Source organism: Maniola jurtina, chromosome 21, assembly GCF_905333055.1.
Source record: "Maniola jurtina chromosome 21, ilManJurt1.1, whole genome shotgun sequence".
NCBI classification, from domain to species: domain Eukaryota; kingdom Metazoa; phylum Arthropoda; class Insecta; order Lepidoptera; family Nymphalidae; genus Maniola; species Maniola jurtina.
The window spans coordinates 4,503,670-4,526,087 of NC_060049.1; the positions used below are offsets into that span (position 1 = coordinate 4,503,670).

General features: G+C 36.9%; 1 protein-coding gene across 1 annotated transcript in view; it reads left to right on the forward strand.

Annotated features, from left to right (window-relative positions):
* Positions 1-19,409, forward strand: part of LOC123876322 (neuropeptides capa receptor-like) — a 40,081-nt gene extending 20,672 nt beyond the window's left edge. The window contains exons 2-7 of the mRNA XM_045922550.1: positions 4,776-4,866; positions 6,091-6,290; positions 10,327-10,468; positions 11,553-11,656; positions 15,985-16,168; positions 18,970-19,409. Coding sequence (XP_045778506.1) covers positions 4,776-4,866; positions 6,091-6,290; positions 10,327-10,468; positions 11,553-11,656; positions 15,985-16,168; positions 18,970-19,261 — 1,013 coding nt within the window. The 3' untranslated portion in view covers positions 19,262-19,409. The remainder of the gene's footprint in view (positions 1-4,775; positions 4,867-6,090; positions 6,291-10,326; positions 10,469-11,552; positions 11,657-15,984; positions 16,169-18,969) is intronic.
* Positions 19,410-22,418: the final 3,009 nt, after the last annotated feature.

Consider the following 22,418-nt stretch of genomic DNA (forward strand, 5'->3'; position numbering starts at 1 on the left):
TAATGTATGTGCTTCGCCTATCTGTTGTACAATTGTATGAGTTTTATAATACCTTTGGCCAAACATAAAGCAACACCAAAACGTAGCTAAGTACTGAGTACTGAAGTTCTAAGCACCTATTTATAGAGATAAAGAATGATGAATGATTTAATCCTTCCGCACTTTTGCTAAGACCACAACTCGCTGTATCGCGTTGTTTACAGTTCCAAGAATTTACATTAAAAAGGCATTTATCAAAACCGTATCTAAGCTTGTTCTTTGATAACTTTTGATAATTAGTCAAATTAACTTTTAATCTTTTTAATTTGGCATCGCTCGTCGTACCAGAACTTTACGATATTTCTTCTTGGCATCGTACTGTTTTTTTTTTTTAATTCGATGCTAGTAAATCCTTGGATGGAAGCTCACCCGGTGATACGGACTAATTTGCAAGGGGTAAGTACTCTTCATCTTTGCTAGCCCTTATTTATCCATTGTTAGACCTTTTTATTAAAGCTACATCTACCTACTCAGTAATCGGTTCCTAGACCAAGTACATCGTAGCATCGTACCGTACTTATCGCTTAAAAAACTTGGCGGCAGTTCTCTGATAAGCTAGTCTCGGTCGAAATTTCTCATTTCACTCTACAATTTTACTTGGCAATTCTAGTTTGTTCAGATTTCAATTTTGAGACAGGCTAATTATTAGTTCACTCTTCTAATACTTCGCAGTCAGCTCACATCGACAATACTGCAAAGTTGGACACTGAACAGACTACAAATGTATCAAGTTTGCGATGCGTATTAATTGCATCAAAAGCCTTTTAACTGCACGTAAAAGTATCGCCGTGTAAAAAGACCCTTAGTAATTTGAGTAAACAAAAGTAACTGCCAATTAAAACCCTACCAAAACTCCTAAAATTGGCTGAAGGAAGTGCGGTAATTTTTACGCAAAAAGTTATAATGAAGGCTCGAACTTTGTGAAAATAATTAACAAAAAAGTATTAAAATAGAATTCACTTGCGAACAAACTCCTGGACAGTGGAAGAAAATTCGTTGTGAATTCAGGTAGGAACTCCAGAATAAATTTTCCACGATAATATCTAAAGAAAACTAGTTTTCTCTTTGCCTGGGTTAAACATATTTTTCTTTCATTTCCTCTTCAAATCTCGAAGAAGCGGCGGTAACTTGAGTTGATAAATGAAGTATTATCTCGATGATAGGTTTTAAGGAGAGACATAAATACTTTTGTAGTTGAAACTTCTTTAAGCGTTGGTTGGGGGTAGGTAAAAACTTCAAGGTAGCGTCATCTACATGCTAACTTTTGGCTATGGAAAATTACTACCAAGCTAGTACTACTAAGCTATAGCTATTAAGAAAAAAAAAACACAAAAAATTAAAAATTAAAATAAATTAAAAATTCCCATTATTAATTAAATAAATCGGCCAAGTGAGAGTCAGACTCGCGCACCGAGGGTTTCGTACTCGGGGTTTTTTTGCAGGATAAATCAAAAACTATTATGCTTAAAAATAAATAAAAATTTGTTTTAGAATGTACAAGTAAAACCCTTTCATATGATTATCCACTTGGTATAGTTAGTTATCTTACTTTGAAAATTAAAACACATTTTAATTATGTTTTTCCGTGATGTAACCACAAATTCACGGTTTTCAGATTTATTCCTTTACGTGTGCTATAAGACCTACCTACCTGCCAAATTTCATGATTTTAGGTCAACGGGAAGTACCCTATAGGTTTTCTTGACAGACACGACGAACGGACGGACGGACAGACAGACAACAAAGTGATCCTATAAGGGTTCCGTTTTTGCTAGAACCCTAAAAAAATGACGTCAATTCATAGCTCTGTTGTGGCGTTATTGAATGACAAATGCGTGAAAAATAGTATGCTATCCCGCGAGAAGTGTTCATATAATACTTTTCGGGTGAAAAAGTTGCATTTATTACTTATTAGATTCTCAGCTATGTCTTTGCAAAAAAAAACGTCCATCCGTAACTCTGTTGCGGCGTTATTGAATGACGAATGCCTGAACGATAGCATGCCTATGCTTGATAGCATTCCTTTTGAGGTACGGAACCCTAAAAATTTACTTGCCTCCAATACCCGTGGATAATTCGCATAAAAATTAGGATAAGTAAGTCAGCGATCTAATCTATGTTCATCTTATGCTGTTAAACAACATCATCAGAAACACAGTCAAGCGCAAAACTAATTTGTTATAATGTGCTTCCATTATAATGGTTTATTGTTTATTGTTCAATAAACGTTCCTGTTGCATATAGAGTGTATAAAACTCTCTTATGTAGCACATTAAATATTACATTTAAATAACAATAGGGTCCTTTTATGTATACGATTTATGTATTGATCTATTTTATGATCGACCTTCGTCTAGAAAGACGCGCCATAGTTTTAAAACTTTTGTCTGATAAGACATCAATTTTATTATACTTACTAGGTAGGTATATCAAAAAACTTAGATGTGTTTCGTGGGTATTACACTACTAGCATACTCAAATTTATTAATATTACGTATAACAATTTAATTCAATATTTATAGTATAAACTGGTCCTGATAGGTAATGATAAATTCAACATAAAATGAACAATTTTTCCCTTTCCCCTCCGAATAAACGAAGCTTGTACTGATTTCAGTTTGATTTTTATTCAGGTAGGTACCTAGGTACTTCTTCGCCACGTAAAATGCCTATACATTTTCTTCGTGAATAACAGACAAGCGTAAGTAACATGCCAGATCAGCGTCGGATCACACCTTTTCCAGGCACGTCAGGTAGTAAATATCGAGCCTCATAACTTATGACATACCTACTTTCTTTTTTAACCCCCGACCCAAAAAGAGGGGTGTTATAAGTTTGACGTGTGTATCTGTGTATCTGTGTGTCTGTGTATCTGTGTATCTGTGTATCTGTGTATCTGTCTGTGGCATCGTAGCGCCTAAACGAATGAACCGATTTTAATTTAGTTTTTTTTGTTTGAAAGGTGGCTTGATCGAGAGTGTTCTTAGCTATAATCTAAAAAAATTGGTTCAGCCGTTTAAGAGTTATCAGCTCTTTTCTAGTTTTCTTGTAGAAAAGAAGGTTAGATAACCGTTAGGTTCATAATATTATGTCAATAGACAAATGTCAAGCTGTCAAGATGGACGTTGCCTAAATACATAATTATTTATTTGAAAATGATGTTTTGGAAAACTCAAATACTTTGGATCGTCGGGGGTGTTATAAATTTTTAATTTACACTTGTTTTGTAATTTTATAGACTAGCGCTTGGCTACAATCAAAGTGATAATGCAGCCTAAGATGGAGCGCGCTTGCCTAGAAAATGCTTATTTACTCTTAACTTGAAGGTACCCATATTAAAAGTGGAGAGGAAAACGGATGCCGGAAGGGCGTTCCATATCCTAGCGGATTAAAAACGAAGAAGGGAATCGCTTCGTACGTGTCCGAAGAATTTCAACGTACGGAGGCAGACCTTGACGATGCCTCGGTACGTGGTAAAAAGGTGAAGGAGGAACCAGATCAAAAAGCTGTTACTAACGGGCAGGCTTTACTTTTTCTACAAATAAATAGAACATCCTTCCTTTATGTACACCCTTTCTCACCCTATTTATTCTAAACGAGCTGATGCCTACGATTTCATTCACGTGGATTTGCCTTTTTAAAAATCCCGTGGGAACTCTTATACCTACTTATTTTCCGGGCTAAAAAGTAGTCTATGGTTTTAACTATAGGTACTCATGCAAATAAACAACGTCGATCTATTGCAGCTCCATCGTGATTGAAGAACAAACCAATAAACCATCAAACAAATACACTTTCGCATTTAAAATATGGATAGTGATGGTGGTGAAAACCACACTGAAATCTAGTTAGAATTTAAGAATTGGAAAATATACAGACAAATGCGTATTGAGTATTATTTTACTTAGAATTTCTACTGGTGACAGGAGGACTGGATAATTTCTACAATAAGTGCATTAATTACATAATAACATTTTCAAATTAAAAAGTTACTTGGAGATAATAATATTATTCCACGATAATCCTGCAACGAAATCGTACAAATATTATAAGAATATCAGGACGAGAATCCAATTTTCGACGTCAAGATTGATTAGGACGAACCGAGATGGACCAAATCCAATAAAATTGGTACGAGCATCGTAATGCGAAACGGGAACCCTAATAAATAAACAAAAGTATATAAATATATTCATACTTAAACCAAATTACTTAATTGAATTCTAGACGGAGCAATAGTTTTAGAGCTATTTGTATGTTATTCTCAGACCGATTAAATAAATCTGAAAAAAAAATGTTTTATTTGCCAAATTGTCTCACTAAATATCACTGACCTCTTCTAACACAAGTACGCTGGACTTACGATTGCCGACCTGTTTTTGAAGAAACTTGATTTTTCATTTTAACGCTCATTAGTAGTAAGTATCATGTGAGCGTACTGGGAACTAAATGTTAGTGATGATATCTGTCAACATAGTATTAATACGAAGTCCATTTGACACAAAGTATCAATTTTACTTCCCAAGACGATCGGTGGGGCACTCCGGATCGGCATAAAAAAATTAATCTCATTTTGTACATCCGCGTCACAAGTACGTACTTGCATATTCTGTCCATTTCAGTACAAATATTAACTTTTTTCATGATTTTTTTCTACATACCTATTGTTTTTGAATACCTATTGTTACAACTATTGTTAACACCTGTTGTTAATAATTCTGTTTTCATTGTTTCAGGCCTGCCAAACGACCTGGCCGTGTACTGGCATCAGTACCCGTACAGTTTGGGGCTGGTTTTCTGCAAACTTCGAGCTTTTATATCAGAAGCGTAAGTTAATAACCCTATTTTTAGAGTAGGAACTTCTTAAAGCTCCAACACATATTCATATAAGTAGGTTACCTATCTACTTCTTCTTCGTCGTTCTTGATTTATGTATACATAACTGTATGTACTAATTAGCTAAGCCTTAGCATCTCGAATTCTAGCAATATTATTTTAATTAATATTTTCTAACAAATACGGGCTGCCATCGACAGACGGGAGAAAACCGCAACCCCTAATCAGTCTTACGCATAAAGTTATGTATTCAATATAATATTTTTCATTGCAAATAATAAAAACATTATACATATATTGAATCAACCTATTCGTCATACGGAAACTTTTTTCCTGTGTTAGTTCGGACGCATTAAATTAATATGAACTTTGGCGAATCAAAGTAATATACCTACTTACCTAAAAATTCAATGGTCAAATCGTTTTTAAAAGACTTTTTAGGATTACTTTAGGAATAGGTTTCTTCAATCTTGCATCTTTCATACACGATCTTAAAAGTTATTTATTCTCGAATGTAACAAATTAATGAAACTACTAAAATTTCAATCAAAATACCTATGAGTCTCTAGACTCTGTTTAGAGTAGAGTAAAGTACAAAGTACATAGAAGGGGTATGTATATGATTTCAATAAACTATATAGGCAAGCTTAACTTTTTATAGATTAATAAAATTAAATATACTTATGTAGGGATTTTGAAGGAAGCCATATAAAACGTATTTTTGCACCAAAATAACACTGATAGTGATTATTCAGTAAAAGGTAGGATGTTGTAAGATTTTATGAAGGTTCTTCTTTATCGAAGCTTTTGGAGTTTGGCAACAATTCAATGCAGCCTTACAATGATTTTACTAATCCTAAAGGTGGATCCACACCTGCGCACGTTCTGGTGCTTTTTTCCTAAGCCGCGAGAACTCTTTTTAAATTCATTATATGTTATATGTCTTTGTTTGAAAGGGTAATAGATACTGTGCAGGTGGTCCCATGTTTTGGTGAAGATTTGATGAATATCTTCTGAGATGGAGAACAGAACTCCTCAATGGATAAGAGAAAATTGCTCGCGATCAGTGTACAAACTTAGTATGCTCACTCGACTATCCTATCTACTATCCTAGGTAAATGACACGTGCAGAAACAAAAATTATTTTTTACTTTTTAGTGTTTGTAGTTTTTGAAGTCGGCTTTATTTTTCTTTTGATTTTTTTTTATGTTGTAGTGCCACGTACGTGTCAGTTCTGACAATATCAGCGTTTTCCCTGGAGCGGTACCTGGCGATATGCCACCCCCTACACCTGTATGCGATGGCGGGCCTCACGCGGGCCTCTCGCATCATCGTGGTGTTGTGGGTTGTGGCGTTCATCAGTGCCTCGCCCTTTGCCGTCTACAGCGACATCAGCTATCGGGATTACCCGCCAAGTAAGTCCAACCATGGAACAGTAATTGCTTAAACTAACTAAAAAAAGGTAGCATAAATTATATGAAATTAATTCAAAAATTGAAAGAGATATATTTGTCGGACTGCACTTTCGAAGAAAAGATTAAAGAAAGAATATACCATTGTACCCAATTTGAACAAAAGCTTCGAGTTTCAGTTTGAGAAACATCAATTCCTCCAAATTCCTATACTTTGGTGATATGTCTTAAGAGTCATTCTCCAACCCGCGCCCTACCACACAAGCCGTCTCTGTGAAACGGTATATCCCTGCAATAGACCTTAATAACAGTTAATCGGGAACATGTTAGGGCACCATTTAGCTTCGAACCTCGTTCGATGTAAACCCAAAATGATCGGATAAAATCGGGCCAAATCGTATAATAAATTTAGGATGATTGGCTTCATTTTATCCGTTTTTGTACGAGAACTTATAGAATTTTTTGTAAGATAAAATTTTATAGAACTGGATGTTGAATAAGATCTGAAATGAAAATCAACTATCTGGTAAGTAAAGATATTTTTATTTGTTGATCTTAAATGAAATCTTACAAGGTCGTAGAACCTCATCCACCATATGCTTTTCCTAGGCAATCTAATCACATAACCACGTAAGCACGAGCGAAGCGAGCGTAAAAATGTTTTGTTTATGTTTTTCAATGCTCGGGGTGTCCTGCTCTTTCCGTTACCTGTCCTCGCATCCACCCTTGCTGCTTGTTATACCTCTCGCAGCACAACTTCCTAGACCACTTCTCTAACCAACTTGTCAGGCGAATGATCTTTGAGTTGACTGATATATTAAAGAAGATTCATAATCTTCGACTAAGGTGCATTTTTCTTTGTCGATAGATCAATACTCGGCATGTGGAGACACTTGTATTCAATGAAATTCGCCAATTGATAGAAATTACAAGCGTTAGAGAAATCGCTTGCACCCATAATGCGTATATTTAACTAACCACCTATGTATGAATTTCAGATAATTACAAGTTATCAAAGCTCTCACGAACTACCTAATTACTAGTCTCGTATTGAGCCAATCTACTAATTAATATATAAGTGTAGATTATTAGATTAGTTGGGGCCAGACAAAGGGAACAAAACATTTATATCTCGTTGGGAACAACGCTCTTAGGAGTCGTTCTATATTTATTAATAGTACGTTAATCCCTAGTCTTAGCAGTATGTTATTAACCTTAACAGCCTCGTTAGTTCAGTAGTTAGCATGTTCGACTGCGGATAACGAGGTCCGGGTTCGATTCCGAGGTCAGGCAAAAAAAAATTTAGGTTCCTTATTATTGGATTTTTCTGTTGAGAAATTTTCAGTATTAGCCCGGAGTTAGGAAGTATTGGCGGTATTTCAACCCCGTACCTCGGAGAGCACATGAAGCCGTCGGTCTTGCACCTGATCTCTCTCCGGTCGTGTCAGATTTCCTTTCCATTGTGTTATGAGAGTGAGGGAATAGAGAGTGCACTTGTGTTTGCGCACACACTTATGCACTATAATATCTTCCGCGCAGCTGGCTTAACTCCTTGGAGATAGGCCGCCGTGCCCGAAATTCTGTTAGAAGGGTATTATTATTGCTAGTTAAACCAGCGCAGTGGTGAGTGCTGTGGTCTTATAAGTGGTAGGTCCCAGGTTCGTTACCCGGCAGAGGGCGTGAGGCTTTGGCTGTGGCTAGTTACCACCCTACTGGTAAAGCCGTGCCGCCTAGCAATTCTATTGAAATTCCCAGACATGTGTCGTAATCATATAGGTTAGACGTTAGGTTTCAAAAAATCCACGTAGCAAAATAATGTTTTGTGGTCCTTTTGTAAATTATACAACGTTGCGGTTTAAAAATACCTAAGCTTTCAAGCCCGAGTTTCAGTAGGTATTTTCATTCACTCAGACGAGAAAAAGTTTTAAGTACCTAGACAATTTAATAAAAAACAATAAAAAGCACAATGTTTTGAATAGCTTTTTTTTACTTTATTTTTTATTTGGATCATCAAACTCCTCATGTCATGCAACGATAAAAGAGATAGGTGATAGAATACTAACAGGGACTCACACTTAAAATATAATATTAAAATATAATATAATATTATAAAGGCGAAGATTAGTGTGTATGTGACATGTGTGTATATTTGTTACTATTTCACGTAAAACCTACTGGACGGATTTGGCTGTTTGCAATGGTTTGCAGGGTGTAACCTAACACCCTGGACTAACAAAGAGGCTACTTCCGTAGAATCAGCGAGTTCCCGCGGGATTTCCAAAAACCTATATCCACACGAACGAAGTCGCGGACATCAGCTAGTATAATCTAAGCAGCTAATATAAATACTTACACTTGACTTTCGAAAGTTCTTTTAATTCATCAAAGGTTTGTTGCTCTCAACAGTCTCTATTTATTTTAACGGTTTGTTTCAACGGATTCTCTTAATTATAATTAATCTTCTTATAGTTCGGAATGCTCTAAGAGTGGTCGAAATTCCTTCTACATAAATGGTCGGTCCTTTGTCTTAGGCTTCAAGGTCTTAACTCTTGTTTCTTGTTGAAAGTACATATTTTGTTAGGACCCTGACGATATAATAAGCTTGAAAGTCAAATAGTATGTTTCAAGTTCAAAGTTATAATGGACATTGTAATTATATTATTTTTAATTGATGTAGTAGCTACGCCGTAGCTGTTTCTACAGTCGTTACTATTCGGACTCTGAGAGTGAGGGAATAGAGACAGAGAATTAACATGTACTTAATACTTAGTACTGATAGACCTACAGTTTTCTCTGGACTATTACACTTGTACGTCATAAGACTTTTTTAACTTATTAGACTGGCGCTTGGTTGCAACCAGACCTGCTGGCAAATGATGATGCAGCCTTTTAAATAGAGCGCGTTGGTCTAGAAGATGCCTATTCCCTTTTGACTTTAATATTAAAAGTGAATTGGAAAACTGATGCTGGAGGGGTATTTCATATCTTAGCGGTCCGAATTTGAAACGAGGAGGCTCCTTATTAAATCAAATCTAGAATGTGTCTACAAAATTTCATTAAGTTTAATTGGTTGAACCAAACTACGCTTCCGTTTTACGGAAAGCGCTGGTAAACGCGCTAGGGCTATTCCTCTTAACGATTATTTTATTATTATTAGATGTTAGAAACGAAAAGTCCCTTTTTAGACCTTCAAAGTAGGTCACCCAAATGGTACTATCTATGTCAAAGTAATGGTGTCGATTAATAAGGCTCTATGGCTATTGAGAATGGGATAATGCATTTCAGTCCATTTGATGTGGGCTGTGTCCAATAAAACGGGCGATTATTTCCCTTAACGACTTTTGGATATCAATCTATTCTTACATCTTTGAGCTGTATAAGCTCCATTATGACCATTCATAATACCTATCTAATAATTCCTGTACACTTTCCTATATTATTAACAGTCTGTTTACCTACCATTCAATTCATACTATTAATATTATAAATATGCGAAAGTGTGCCTGTTTGTGTATCTGCTATGTTTTCACGGCCCAACCGCTGAACCGATTTCATGGTACAGACTACAGACGTACTTACCCCGGGGAAGGACACGGGCTACTGTTTATCCCGGAAAATCGAAGAGTTCCTACAGGATTAAAAAAAATCGAAATCCACGCGGGCGAAGCCGTGGGCATTCTCCAGTCTAAATTAAAACTAGAAACCACATATAATAACCTGCGGTAAGTATGGCGCCATTTTCAAATGTGATTTTTTTTAACTTTTTAATTAATTTATTATTTTTCAATTTTTTAAATTCAACTACATAAGTACCTTTTCATTTGAATATAAATAGTTACACAATAGCTGAAATGGCAAAAACTACGTAAATTATGTATAGCATATTATTCGTTTATTTGTACACTGTCCTTGCTGGTGTCCTAATGCGACAGTGTTACTCTAAGCTAACTTAACACCTACTAAAAACTATTTACTAAACTACTACTTTTAACAGGTACTATTATGAGTTGACCAGTTTAAAAAGTCACTTTTCCTTTAGATTCCGGCAACATATCGATGGACTCCGCATTCTGCACCCTCACGGCGTCATCCCCGCTGCTGGAGATCAGCAGCATCTTTTTCTTCTTCGTTCCAGCCATACTCATCCTTTGCTTGTATGTTACCATGGGAATACATATACGGTAAGTTGAAGTTATAGAAAGGAGCCACGATCCTCAGTGATGAGGGTGCGACGCGAAGAGGAGAAGGAATCCAAACTTCCACACCAATGTCCATAATTTCTATAACAATATTATAAATGCAAAATTGTGTGTCTGTCTGTCTGCTAGCTTTTCACGGCCCATCCGTTTAACCGTTTTAGACGAAAGTTATAAAATATAGATGTACGACGAAGGACATAGACCACTTATTGTACCGGAAGATCAAAGAGTTTATACGGATGTCCCTGTGAAATTCCATGGGACGGTGGGCCACGGAATTTCACAGGGACGTCCGTTTAAAAGATTGTGACAAAATTTGTTTACGTATAGTACCTACCTACTATTAATATAGGTATTTTGTGTTTTTACTCAACATGTGTGGCGTCTTATGCACGTTATATAGGTTATTATTGCCCTTAAGTAACTTCGAAAATTGTGTAGATACTCGTATAATATAATTAATTCGAAGTTTCCGAGGTTTCCCTAAGTTTCGTCAATAATCAAACTTCTCGAATTCTTGTTATAATAATAATTGATCATTCTGTACCTTAGCTCGGGAAGCTGTATAGTTAGAAAGCCTGCAGGCAAATGGCATCCAATCTCCATAGGTATAAGATCTGATAGAAATGTAACTAGATACCTAGATACCTACCTTCTCATATTTTCAGATTCAACAAGTAAATTAATTCAGATCCAACAAGGGGTCAGAATTTCTTTATTTAAGTGCAGAAACCAACCCAAAGTGATGATGAAGATGAAGGAGTCAGCATCCTTGGGGTTATGACATCATCATAATCAACCATTCGCTAGCACTGGTCGCCTCTCAAAATGAGAAAGGCTCGGTGAACCAAGTGCGGATTTTTTTGAGAATATTATGGAGAACTCCCAAGCATGCAGGTTCCCTCATGATGATTTCCTCCAATGTTATGGTACAGATTATAATATGTACTAGTTAGAAATGTCGTAGATCTAAATTCCTAATTTATATAAAGAACCCTCTCCAAAAAGGAGATTTTCAATTCGGCGTGTCGAATTGAAAATATTTTGCACGTTTTTTTTTTACCAGGTCGACCCGAGTGAGTGCAAAGACAAAGATTGGCTTGTTCAAGGACCATGTGGATGGAGAATCACGACAGGCGAAGTCGAGGAAAGCAGTTATACGAATGTTGGGTAAGTTGTTTATACTATGATAACTATAGAAATAGAAAGTTTTTTTAATCAAATAAACTTTTAATGAAAGTGCTTATGAATCGTCAATAAAACCTACCACTGGTTCAGAATGCCTTCCCTAGCGAAAAACACTAGTAGGTATGTAAATAATGCTTTTTTCATATATTTTTATTATTTATTATTAACTAGTAATTTTCCTCCTAAATAAGGTAGTTTTTAGGAGCGGGCAATGACAATGTTAATATAGTTTAGAAGATACCAGTTGCAGCTAAAGACGAAATTTTCGAAAACCTTTAAAAGCTTTTTTAAGGGTCGATCAATTTGTTCCTCAACCGTTTCTCTATCTTTTTAATTTAGATACCTACTTGATAGGCAATAATTCAAGTTTTCTCCTCACTGACCGCCTCTTTTTTAGGATGCCATAGTACCTAATAGGCACATAATAATACAGACTAAGATTTGTATTACTATGTGCCTAATTACGTACTAAGTTATTACAAACTAGAACAATCAAAGTCTATTAGAACCACTGTACAGAGAAATGTCTTCGTGTTTAGAACAATTGTAAACTTAAATTGTTGTTGGCCCTTGTCTTTAGAACTTCATGAAAATAGGTAGGTACTACCGAGAAAGCGAACTAGGTCTCTATTAAGTTAATTTGCCCCTAGCACTAGTTCTATAGTTTCCGAAACGGAACTGGATAGATACATCCTCGATACGATAACTCCTCTGTAGCTATTTGTTACAAAATGGTTAATCGGACGTTGTGATGCAAAAATAAGCCTTAAGCTCCTGCCCTTAGCGAAATAAAATAGTGCGTATAACCTTTACGCGCCGTTGAAGGATTTAGCTAGTAGCATTATATTTAGTTGTACCCAACTAAATATAATGTACCTAGCGAGCAAAAATAGAGCTTTTCATCTAAGACACTAGAAAAGATGTGAAAGAAAACGGCTGTTCTGTATGGCGACCATTTTTAGCGAAAGTAACGCATGAATGTCACTTCTGTCAGATAAAAAATCTGACTCTTACTTCAAAAACTTGTAAAATGAAAAATGTAAAGTAGAATATTATACTTTATAACATTAAACCATCAGATCTATTTTACTTTTGACGTTACATTGTGGTCTCACGATAACTATGAAAGTTTTCGATATGTGTAAACTTGTACTAGGGGTACAGTTCAGCCTTTTAGCGGAGTAAACTAGTAACAAGGTCACTAATAAAACAAGGCCAATCATGATACCGGTGGCTTAATTTAACTAGATAATTATGTTACCTGGGAGCTGGAGCTCTAATAGCCACGAAATTAAACACAAAATGCGGAAGCAACGCGCGAGGCAAACTGCATGGTAAAAGTACACCTAACGCGCACGTACGTGTGTAAGATTTATAATATAAAACACCGGCCAAGTGCGAGTCAGACTCGCGCACCGAGGGTTCCGTACTCGAGTATTTTTTCCCAAAATTTCGCACGATAAATCAAAAACTTTTATGCATAAAAATAAATGAACGGTAAGTACCCTATAAGTTTTATTCTTGACAAACACGACAGATGACGGACAACACTGTGATCCAATAGGGGTTCCGTTTTTCCTTTTGAGGTACGGAATCCTAAAAATTGTATAAAGTATGCAGCAGCTGGGCTGCGCTCTACTATTCTTGGCAAACATTTGTTTAAAACAATTAGCGCTTTCAACATACTTTGAATTAAAAAACTGTTTTAAACATTATTTTAATCCTGTTTTAAATAAAAATGTTTCGTTCTTTTACTGTTTCTTTTACCAACCTTGCTCGCTCGTGGAAGCTCGTGAACATGAAAACGTGATGTGAAAACAATAATGTGCATTGTTCACGGCGTTCACGGGCTTTTGCGCTGCGATTTGCGGCTTTTATACTTCCTAGAACCTTTTAGAAGCCGCGTCGTATACTCTTCCGACGCACGTAGCTGACGTCACGCGTTGTGTGTGTCCAAACCTCAACTATAATCTTTATCTTACCACGATCATTTAAAAAACTACCTAATGAAGCTTAGGTTAAAGTTAACTGAAAAAGTTCGTAATGTTTTTGTTTCTTTTCTAGTTTCTATGTATTAAACAAGCTGTTTTTCACGAAAGTTCGTGAAAACTGAAAACCTAGAATACTTCTAATGAAGTGAACAAAACATTCTAGTACTGCCTTAAGGTACGCTCACACGGGTGATTGGAATTCCGCAATTCCAGGCAATGTAGTCAATTATGACGTCACGACCGTATAAATAATAATAATAATATCTATGCCTGTGGTTTTCCAGATTTCTGTTAAAATATTCGGTTTCAAAGTTACGCGGTCTCAAAAATTCACATACAAATCTTTGAGCTCCTGTAATTTTGAAACTACATATTTTTAGAAAAATCTAAAACACCACAGGCAGAGATATTAGTTTCTAGAATATGTCTGCAAAATTTCATGGACTTTGGTTGCTTAATATTCAAATGAAATCGGAACTACGATTGTATGGAGCGAGTGACGGAGAGAGCGTCGCTCCTTGTAAAGTCATGCGTGATGAAGTTATTTAAAATTTCTATAAAACTATCACGTCGTATCACATTCTCGCTCCTTTCATTTTAGTAACTCTGGCTTCTATATAAGAGATTCATTTAAGTTTACTTTGCATTTGCATAAGTTGTTCTTGTGTTCAAACTATCATAAACAAAGAACCCTGTTCCTTTCAGAAGTTAGTTAACTTTGAGTTTCTACAAAGCGGTACGGCGCCTTTGTGACATGTTACATAAACATGATCTAGTTGATAACGTAGGTAGTTTTCTCGAAGGTTGAAATCTATAGAACGCACTTTGACTTTGCTTAGACTTAAGTTCCAGTTAAAACGAGACAGATTTATGCCAGCGGCATAACGCTGTCTCGTTTTAAGTCTGAGAAAATGCAAAGTGCGTTCTATAAATCTTAACCTTAGGGTCGATTCTCACAACACACAATGGAAGTGAATCAAAGTGGCAATCTAAAACTTTACATAGCATAAATTGACTTCTATCTTCACAATGTAATGCATTTTCTACCGAGAAAAACGACGAAAATGCGCGCGACTCCTAAGTGCTCTTCGCAGTCTAAAATATAATTTACGAGCAGTTTCCCAAATATTCAAGTCACCAGATTCTCAACTTAGCAGATTCGCAACTAACCAGCTGAAGTACAAATAAATATGTACAAATTAAATTAAAAACCATATTTTCAAGTGTGAGTCGGACTCGCATGCGAAGGGTTCAGTAGGTACACCATCGTACAAGATTATATGATACTTCTTAAATTTTGAGTTTAACAAGTCATATTGTACTTCTTTGAGTTTACATGGCAGTCATTTTGTAATTTTTAGTATTATATTATAGAGGCAATAGAAATACACATTCTGTGAAAATTTCATACAAAAATGTGGTACAGCCCGCTGACAGACGGACAGACGGTCGGTCGGACAGCGGAGGCCAAAAAAGTAGAAGAAAGACTTTCCGTCACATTATCTCTATTTCAGCATTAGGTAGGTCTTCACTGTATTTTGTTCGGTTTCGAGACAATCCGCGATCCGTCGCTTTAACTTTGTAAGCGATCATTTAGTTTCAAGTTTAAGCCTGATGAATTGCTTACATCCTGCATAATAATCATTTACAAACTTTTCAGAACTTTGACAGTGCGGAAATCCACGGGCTTTATTCCAGATTGATGCTTCTCCTCGATAAACGATGTCTTTGAAATTATTACTAGACTAGCTGATGCTCATGACTTTTCGCGCGGATTTCGGTTTTTAAAAAGCCCTCGGTTTTCTGATATTAAAAATTAAAAAAAGATTCCGATGAATTGAGAACCTCCTCCTTTTTTTAAGTCGGTTAAAAAGTATCTTTATGTCACTTAAATATCGGTCAAGTGTGAGTAGGGCTTGCATACGATTTACGAATTGTTCCGTTCCATCGTACAAGAATAATAACACATTTTAATTTCCATCGTACAGGAAATGACACTTTTTTTTTTCAAGGTTAGGACCCAGGTCTAGGTGGCCTCCAAACCTTGAGAAGTCCTTTATTTAAATGCCAATTATGTTCAGTACCTTAGAGCAATTTGGAGGCCTCCGTAAATAATTAAAGTTAAAATAGTTATTTGTTATGCAAGGCTGCAAAGATGTCATTTTGTCGCGAGAGTTTGTATTGAATTCCGAGTCAGCAAAGGATGCTAATGTTCAAAAATAGAATCCTGAGCGTAGCGAGGAATTCAAAGGCTTGAGCGCAATTTGCAAAGATTATTATGGATGAGATCATGGAAACTTCAGTTATTTTTTTTCCTAGTTGCGGTCGTGATAGCATTCTTCGTGTGCTGGGCGCCGTTCCACGTCCAGAGGCTCTTCTTCATCTACGGCTACGATCATCCTCAGTTTCACGTCATCAACGAGCACCTATTCAACGTCGCTGGTGCTCTGTACTATGTGTCAGCGACTGTCAACCCCATCCTGTACAATGTCATGAGTGCCAGGTGAGTGACATATTTCTGTAGTTATAGCCATGACCACTTTCAGTTCCATGTCATCAACGTCGCTGGTGCTCTGTACTATGTGTCAGCGACTGTCAACCCCATCCTGTACAATGTCATGAGTGCCAGGTGAGTGACATATTTCTGTAGTTATAGCCATGACCACTTTCAGTTCCATGTCATCAACGTCGCAGGTGCTCTGTACTATATGTGTCAGCGACTGCCAACCCGTCTTGTCAATGACATGAGTGCCAGGTGGGTGTCATGTTTCTGCAGCTGTAGCCATGACCACTCTCAGTTCCACGTCACAATGAAGTGCCAATGTGGAGTCACAAACTATATGAAATGTGGAAGTTTCGTGTGACTAATTGGCTCCGGCTCCAAAAAATGCCTACATTGACTCTTGTGTACCTACTACTCACATAATATTATATGTATTCGGTGATAAATTGAATTATTTTTTACTCTTTAGTGTTTGTGGTTATTGAAGTCGGTTTTTCTTTTGAATTTTTTTATTCCTAAATGGTAACAAAAGCTCTCCGCGTCTGTCTGTGACTTTCGTTTTGACTTTTAAGCTTCAATGCGGCTTTCGCCCTCGATCGAATAGGTATTTTAGTGAAAAACAAAGTGAAAAAGCATAAAAAGTTTAGATTCATTAGATTAGATATATTCTAGAAAAAGTAAAACCCATTCATGTGAAGGCGAGACTAGTTAGTTTCTCTATAAATAAAAATATTCGTCTCGAGATAAGGGCTTCTGTAGAAACGAAGCGAGCTCTTTTCCTTTTTATTTTATTTCAATTTAATCATAATTTGGAGGTGCTGCTGAAAACTCATAACGAGTTTTCGCTTTGTAAGTTGAGCTTGATTACAAAAATTTGGAAACATTCTATCCAGACGAACCGGGGAAAAAATAGGATGAACGACAAAAAATATACAAAAATCTCTTCCGAATTCAATAAGCTTAGACGTATTGAATGAAATCAGTCAACATTTTATCATTTATCTAGCCATTCGTCAAAGGAAATGGGAGATTTTTTTAACAGATTTTTTTTGGTGCTATAATATATTATAAATCATCATATACATATAATATATAATCGAACCTGGCACCTCTCACTTAAAAGATCACTAATGCGTCAGGAGGTCGTGAAATTCTAGTAGGTAAAATCCTCGATTTGTACGACGGAAAGAACATCGAGTTATAAAGAGATTTTCCCCCGCTAGGAAAAATGTCTTTATAAGAGCCGAAATTCGGCAGTCTTTAATCACGATTTATGGTAGCAAAACTAGTTAGTGAAAGAAAGGTTTTGGGTCCTAAACGTAGTTAAAGGTACTTATTAGATTTTCGTTGCTGAGAATGGTATTCACAAAATCGATATTTTATTCATCAATTTCATAAATATTGTAACACGATTTACATTTATATCTAAACAAACTTCGCCCGTTTATTAATATTTCGAGGAGAATAAATATAAATTCTAAGTGCTTCTATCTAGGTACGTTTTCTTATTTATGTGATCGTTATCGGTTGCGTAGGTCCTTTTTAGAACCCAGCTTAGTATGTTGTTATGTCGTTATGTACAAAATAGTAAAATATGACACAGAAATTATTAAACTATTAAAAATATGCTCTTGAGAAAAGCATATTATACTATCGAAGATTATGTAAATGATAAAAAAGCGTGGATTTGAACTTCGATTCGCTCCAGCAATGCGCAGGACTTCAATTGCTTTTATACATGGCATAATATTGTATATCAAATCTTTGAAAAGAGCAACCGCCGAGTTTCTTGCTGGTTCTTCTCGGTAGGAAAGGCATTCCGAACCAGTGGTAGATGCTTTTGACGATTCGAAAGAACTTGTAAAAGTCTAATTGAATAAAAACATTTTGAATTTGAATTTGAATTTGAATTTGAGAAATATTTGACCTTTCGTTATATTATCTCTGACCAGCGCTGTGCCCTAACAGATACAGTTATTATATTATGCTGACCGAAGACCATTTTGGGGATCCAATCTCAAGTACAAGTCCTTACATTATATTTAAAAAGTACACCTTTTTATATTTTACTAGCTTTTTCTAGCGACTTTATCCGTGGTACATGCATATAACTTGTAGTGGGCACTTGGTGGTAAATGTAGCTATCAATCAGTGAAAGAATTTTCAGAATCATTCATTCGGTAATCTTCGAAACTGAAGATGGGTTACAAATAACCCATTTTGCCTTTCAAAGTTTAATCGTAACAAATTTTTTGGCCATAGATGATGTCCTCGCCGTTGGTAACTATGCCTAGGACATAATACATACAAAAAGTATGTGTATTAAAGTATAGCTTAAACCGCTAAGTAAATAAATTGTACAGAAACTTGAGGTTTTGCATGTAGGTTCTTTGTATAATAGTCTCCCACTTCGAAAGAATTATAAATGCGAAAGTGTGTCTGTCTGTTTGTCTGTCTGTCTGTCTGTCTGCTACCTTTTCACGGCCCAACAGTTTAACCGATTCTGACTAAATTTAGGTTTTAGGGTTAGCTTATACCCCGGGGACGGACATAGGCTACTTTTTATCTCGGAAAATCAAAGAGTTCCCACGGGATTCCTAAAAACCCATCCGCTTAACCGATTTGTACGGAATTTGGTACCGAGGTAACTTGCATCCCTGTAATTGACATAGGCATTTTTATCCCGGAAAATCAAACAGTTCCCACGGGATCTTTAAAAACCTTAATCCACGCGGACGAAGTCGCGGGCATCCTCTAGTATGTTATAATATAGTAATACATATAAATGTTTCCTTCGCCAGGTACCGAATGGCATTCCACGAGACGCTACTCTGCAAACATCCAGACCGCAACGACTTCGACTATACCCGTCGCGAAACCACCATGTCCTCGACCTATCGGAACAAGTCCAGCTTCTACAAGGAGCCTAGCAGCCAAACCACCAGGATATCCACCAGCAAAGTGGACTACGTGAAGGATGAATCCCCATTCTCTATCGAAGCTAAAATTGATGAGAATACAATATTTTATTTCCCCAACGGAGCCAATAGTATTGGCGAGGAAAATCATAATAATTGTGAAATCATGCCCTAGAAATACAGCATAAAGAGGAACATGGTAGTTCCACGCCTTTGATCTCGTGGTAAATGACGAGCACGCCTACACTTCAACAAAACCTCGATTCTACTCCGAACCGCTAGGATATGGAATGCAATTCCACTTTTAATATGGGTACTTTCAAGTCAAGAGTGAACATGCAACTTCTAGGTAAGCGCGCTCCATCTTAGGCTGCATCATCACTTGCTAGCAGGTCTGATTACAGCCAAGCGCTAGTCTGTAAATTAAAAAAAAAATAGGGCCCTATCTACGTAGGCCAGTTCGAGTCGTTCCTTCGTCCTGCACTTATCACACGATTGCTTTGTCTGGACGGCTTCGTCGGACTTCTCGTTACGACGGACGTCGTATTGAGATCCTTGCTCTGTCGTACGGTTAATGTTTGAGTGTACCCAACCTGTTTTCGACTTAAAAGTCCTTCATCAAAAAGAATTCAGCAGCAGGTCACGGAAAAAATATTTTATCCCGTAAACAAGATTATGAAGGCTGAGTCAATCGCAACTGAAATAGACTGAGCGCAGTATTTTATTTCCTGAACGAAGCTTAAAATAAAGTTGTGGGGGGAAATCATAACTGTAGGAATTGCACCGTAGAAATGCGGCTTATAAAATTGAAAGATTTCGTTTAGGTACCATAACCGGCCTTCGGATATCCGGATTTTTATGAAAGCGAAGAATAAATTAATCGAAAAAAGTCCTCGAGATAAATTAATAACCCAGTAGCCAAACCCTCAGGATATTTACTAGTAAAGAGGACTTTATGAAAGCTGAATCCATAAAAACTATCAAAAACGGAAGCGGAACTCGTCTGTACTAATTTTTACTTCCCGAACGGAGTCAGTAAAGTGGTTGAAGAGAATCTTGATAATTATGAAATTATGAATCGTAAAATACGTGGATTTTCAAGATTATTGCTGAACGCAGTCTAGATTGTTTCCGCTCGTCTTAATTTAGAGCCGTGACAATTTTGATAAAATATGTTTGAACTCATTGTTCAACGTGGACCACGATTACCGTCTACAGTAGACGACTGTCTCATGAAATGCCGACGAATAAAGACAAAGAATGTTCAATTTTCTTATACGTAACTAAATATAATATTTGTAGTAGGATTAAGATTACAAAATCCATAATATTTGACCATAAGGAAGACAAGGTTACTCATCCGAGCTTGGTGTTCGGTGCCAAAAATGAATTTACAATGGGACATACCGAGGTACATTGAAATTCATTCTATAATAATAGACTTCTTCCAGAAGAAGATAACTCTTTGGTCACACAAAACGCGTGTTATAATATGCTGCTTCAGGTAGTTGCAAGTGACTGTCAAACAAATTGAGCAAAAAGTAACGGAGTGGAAGAACGCGACGTAGTGGAGAACAAGGGCCGAATGATCAACCAATCGTGTGCTCCCGCGAGGTATCTAAAACCTCTTATGCCCCCGTCGGTCAACCTATGAAATTGACTTCGGGGCATTGCTCACGTTGTTTGCCTGTTACTGTACAGTCAGCAACAAAGCTAAGTTTGCACCCGTAGTCGCTTGTACTGGCGTGCAAACCTAGCTTTGTTGCTGACTGTACAAGGAACTGTATGAAGATCATAGCAGAACCACGCGCATAGTGCGCATAAAACAAGTAATCCAATCTGAACACGAGGCGTTTACCAGCGCATTGTACAAAAACGTATCTAGGTTGATAACTCAGCCGGGTTTCATTGCAGTCGCTTGTTTTGTATGCCCAGGACTCACAATTCAATAACAGGATCGTCAACTGCAGTCTTGGTAAAAAGAATTGAAATTAGAGATAATTAATTACTTAAAGTAAAATATTTCATATATTATGTATTGTGTGTGTTATTTGGAATACTAAACTTTAGAATTAAAACTGTACAAAGGTGATTTTGTAATGTATTGTGTTGTGACTGGAATAAAAGTATTTTAAAAATTGTATTTATTTATTTCACACAGCCCTAACATTCCGTTTATATAGGTAGGTCCTAGCTACCTACATTACTTTGAAATTAAATGTTTACAACAGTAAGTTGATTTTTTTTTTAAATAAGTACTTTGAACCAGCACATTTTCTAATGGTTTTCACTCTCTGGTTGACAGAGTCCAATAATTCAAGTCCCGCTTATCGACTTATTCCGTTTATTCACCCTAAAACAGCCACCATACGGTGTACACTGTACAGTCCGTCTCACCTTATTAACGGAATTTATAATTTTTTGGTGCGGGGTGGATACTGGATAGACGCACACACATTTCCGAGTGCACACCCTAGGGTAGCTGTTTTAGGGTGGATAAACGGAATAAGCCGTCCTCAACCAAAGCTCAACCTCATCTCACTCACGTATAAAGTGCCTGTAAAGACATCAATTGAAGACCCTATAAATTGTTTCCGTCTCATACATGTGTTTGTGTTAATGGAAATAAATGGGACTCTGTTATTCAGCTTACTGTAAAGAAGTATAGATACTTACTGCTATAAAGATGCTAACATAGTGCCAAGGAAATGTTTTTTCCGTACATTAGATATCAGTAATTACTATGGGGACTGGATTATGTACCACTTAGATACCAGGTGTGCTTGTGTTTAGGATTTGTTCTAAGGCTGAGATCTATACAGCACACATTTTCTTTGCTTAGACACTGTTAAAACGAGACATCGTTATACCGCTGGCATAAGCTGTCTCGTTTTAGCTGAAACTTAAAGCGCCGGCCACACTAGCCGCGTATGCGTCGCGTAAGCGTAGACGTAGCGCGTACCATTGCGTTGTAATGTATGGAATTGTATGAGACATGGCATACCGCTTGCGAGGCGTGAACGTTCGCGCAGACGTAATGCGTGCAGTTATGTCTACGGATTCACGCGCGTCAGTACGCGCGTGTCACGTGGTGCTTGGTGTAAATCGGCTTTAAGTCTTAGCAAAGTCAAAGTGCCTTCTAGAGATTTCAACCTAAGTCTGAGATGCCAGAGCTCTCTATAATATTTTGAAAGGAGTCTAAGTGATTACCGTCGCCCATTAATATTTGCAGCACCAGAGGAACCGCTGATGCGTTGTCGGCCTTTCAGGAATTTGTTGGTCCGCCCCTTGAATAACCCCACGTTTAAAATTCGGAGCCATGCGCTCCTTTT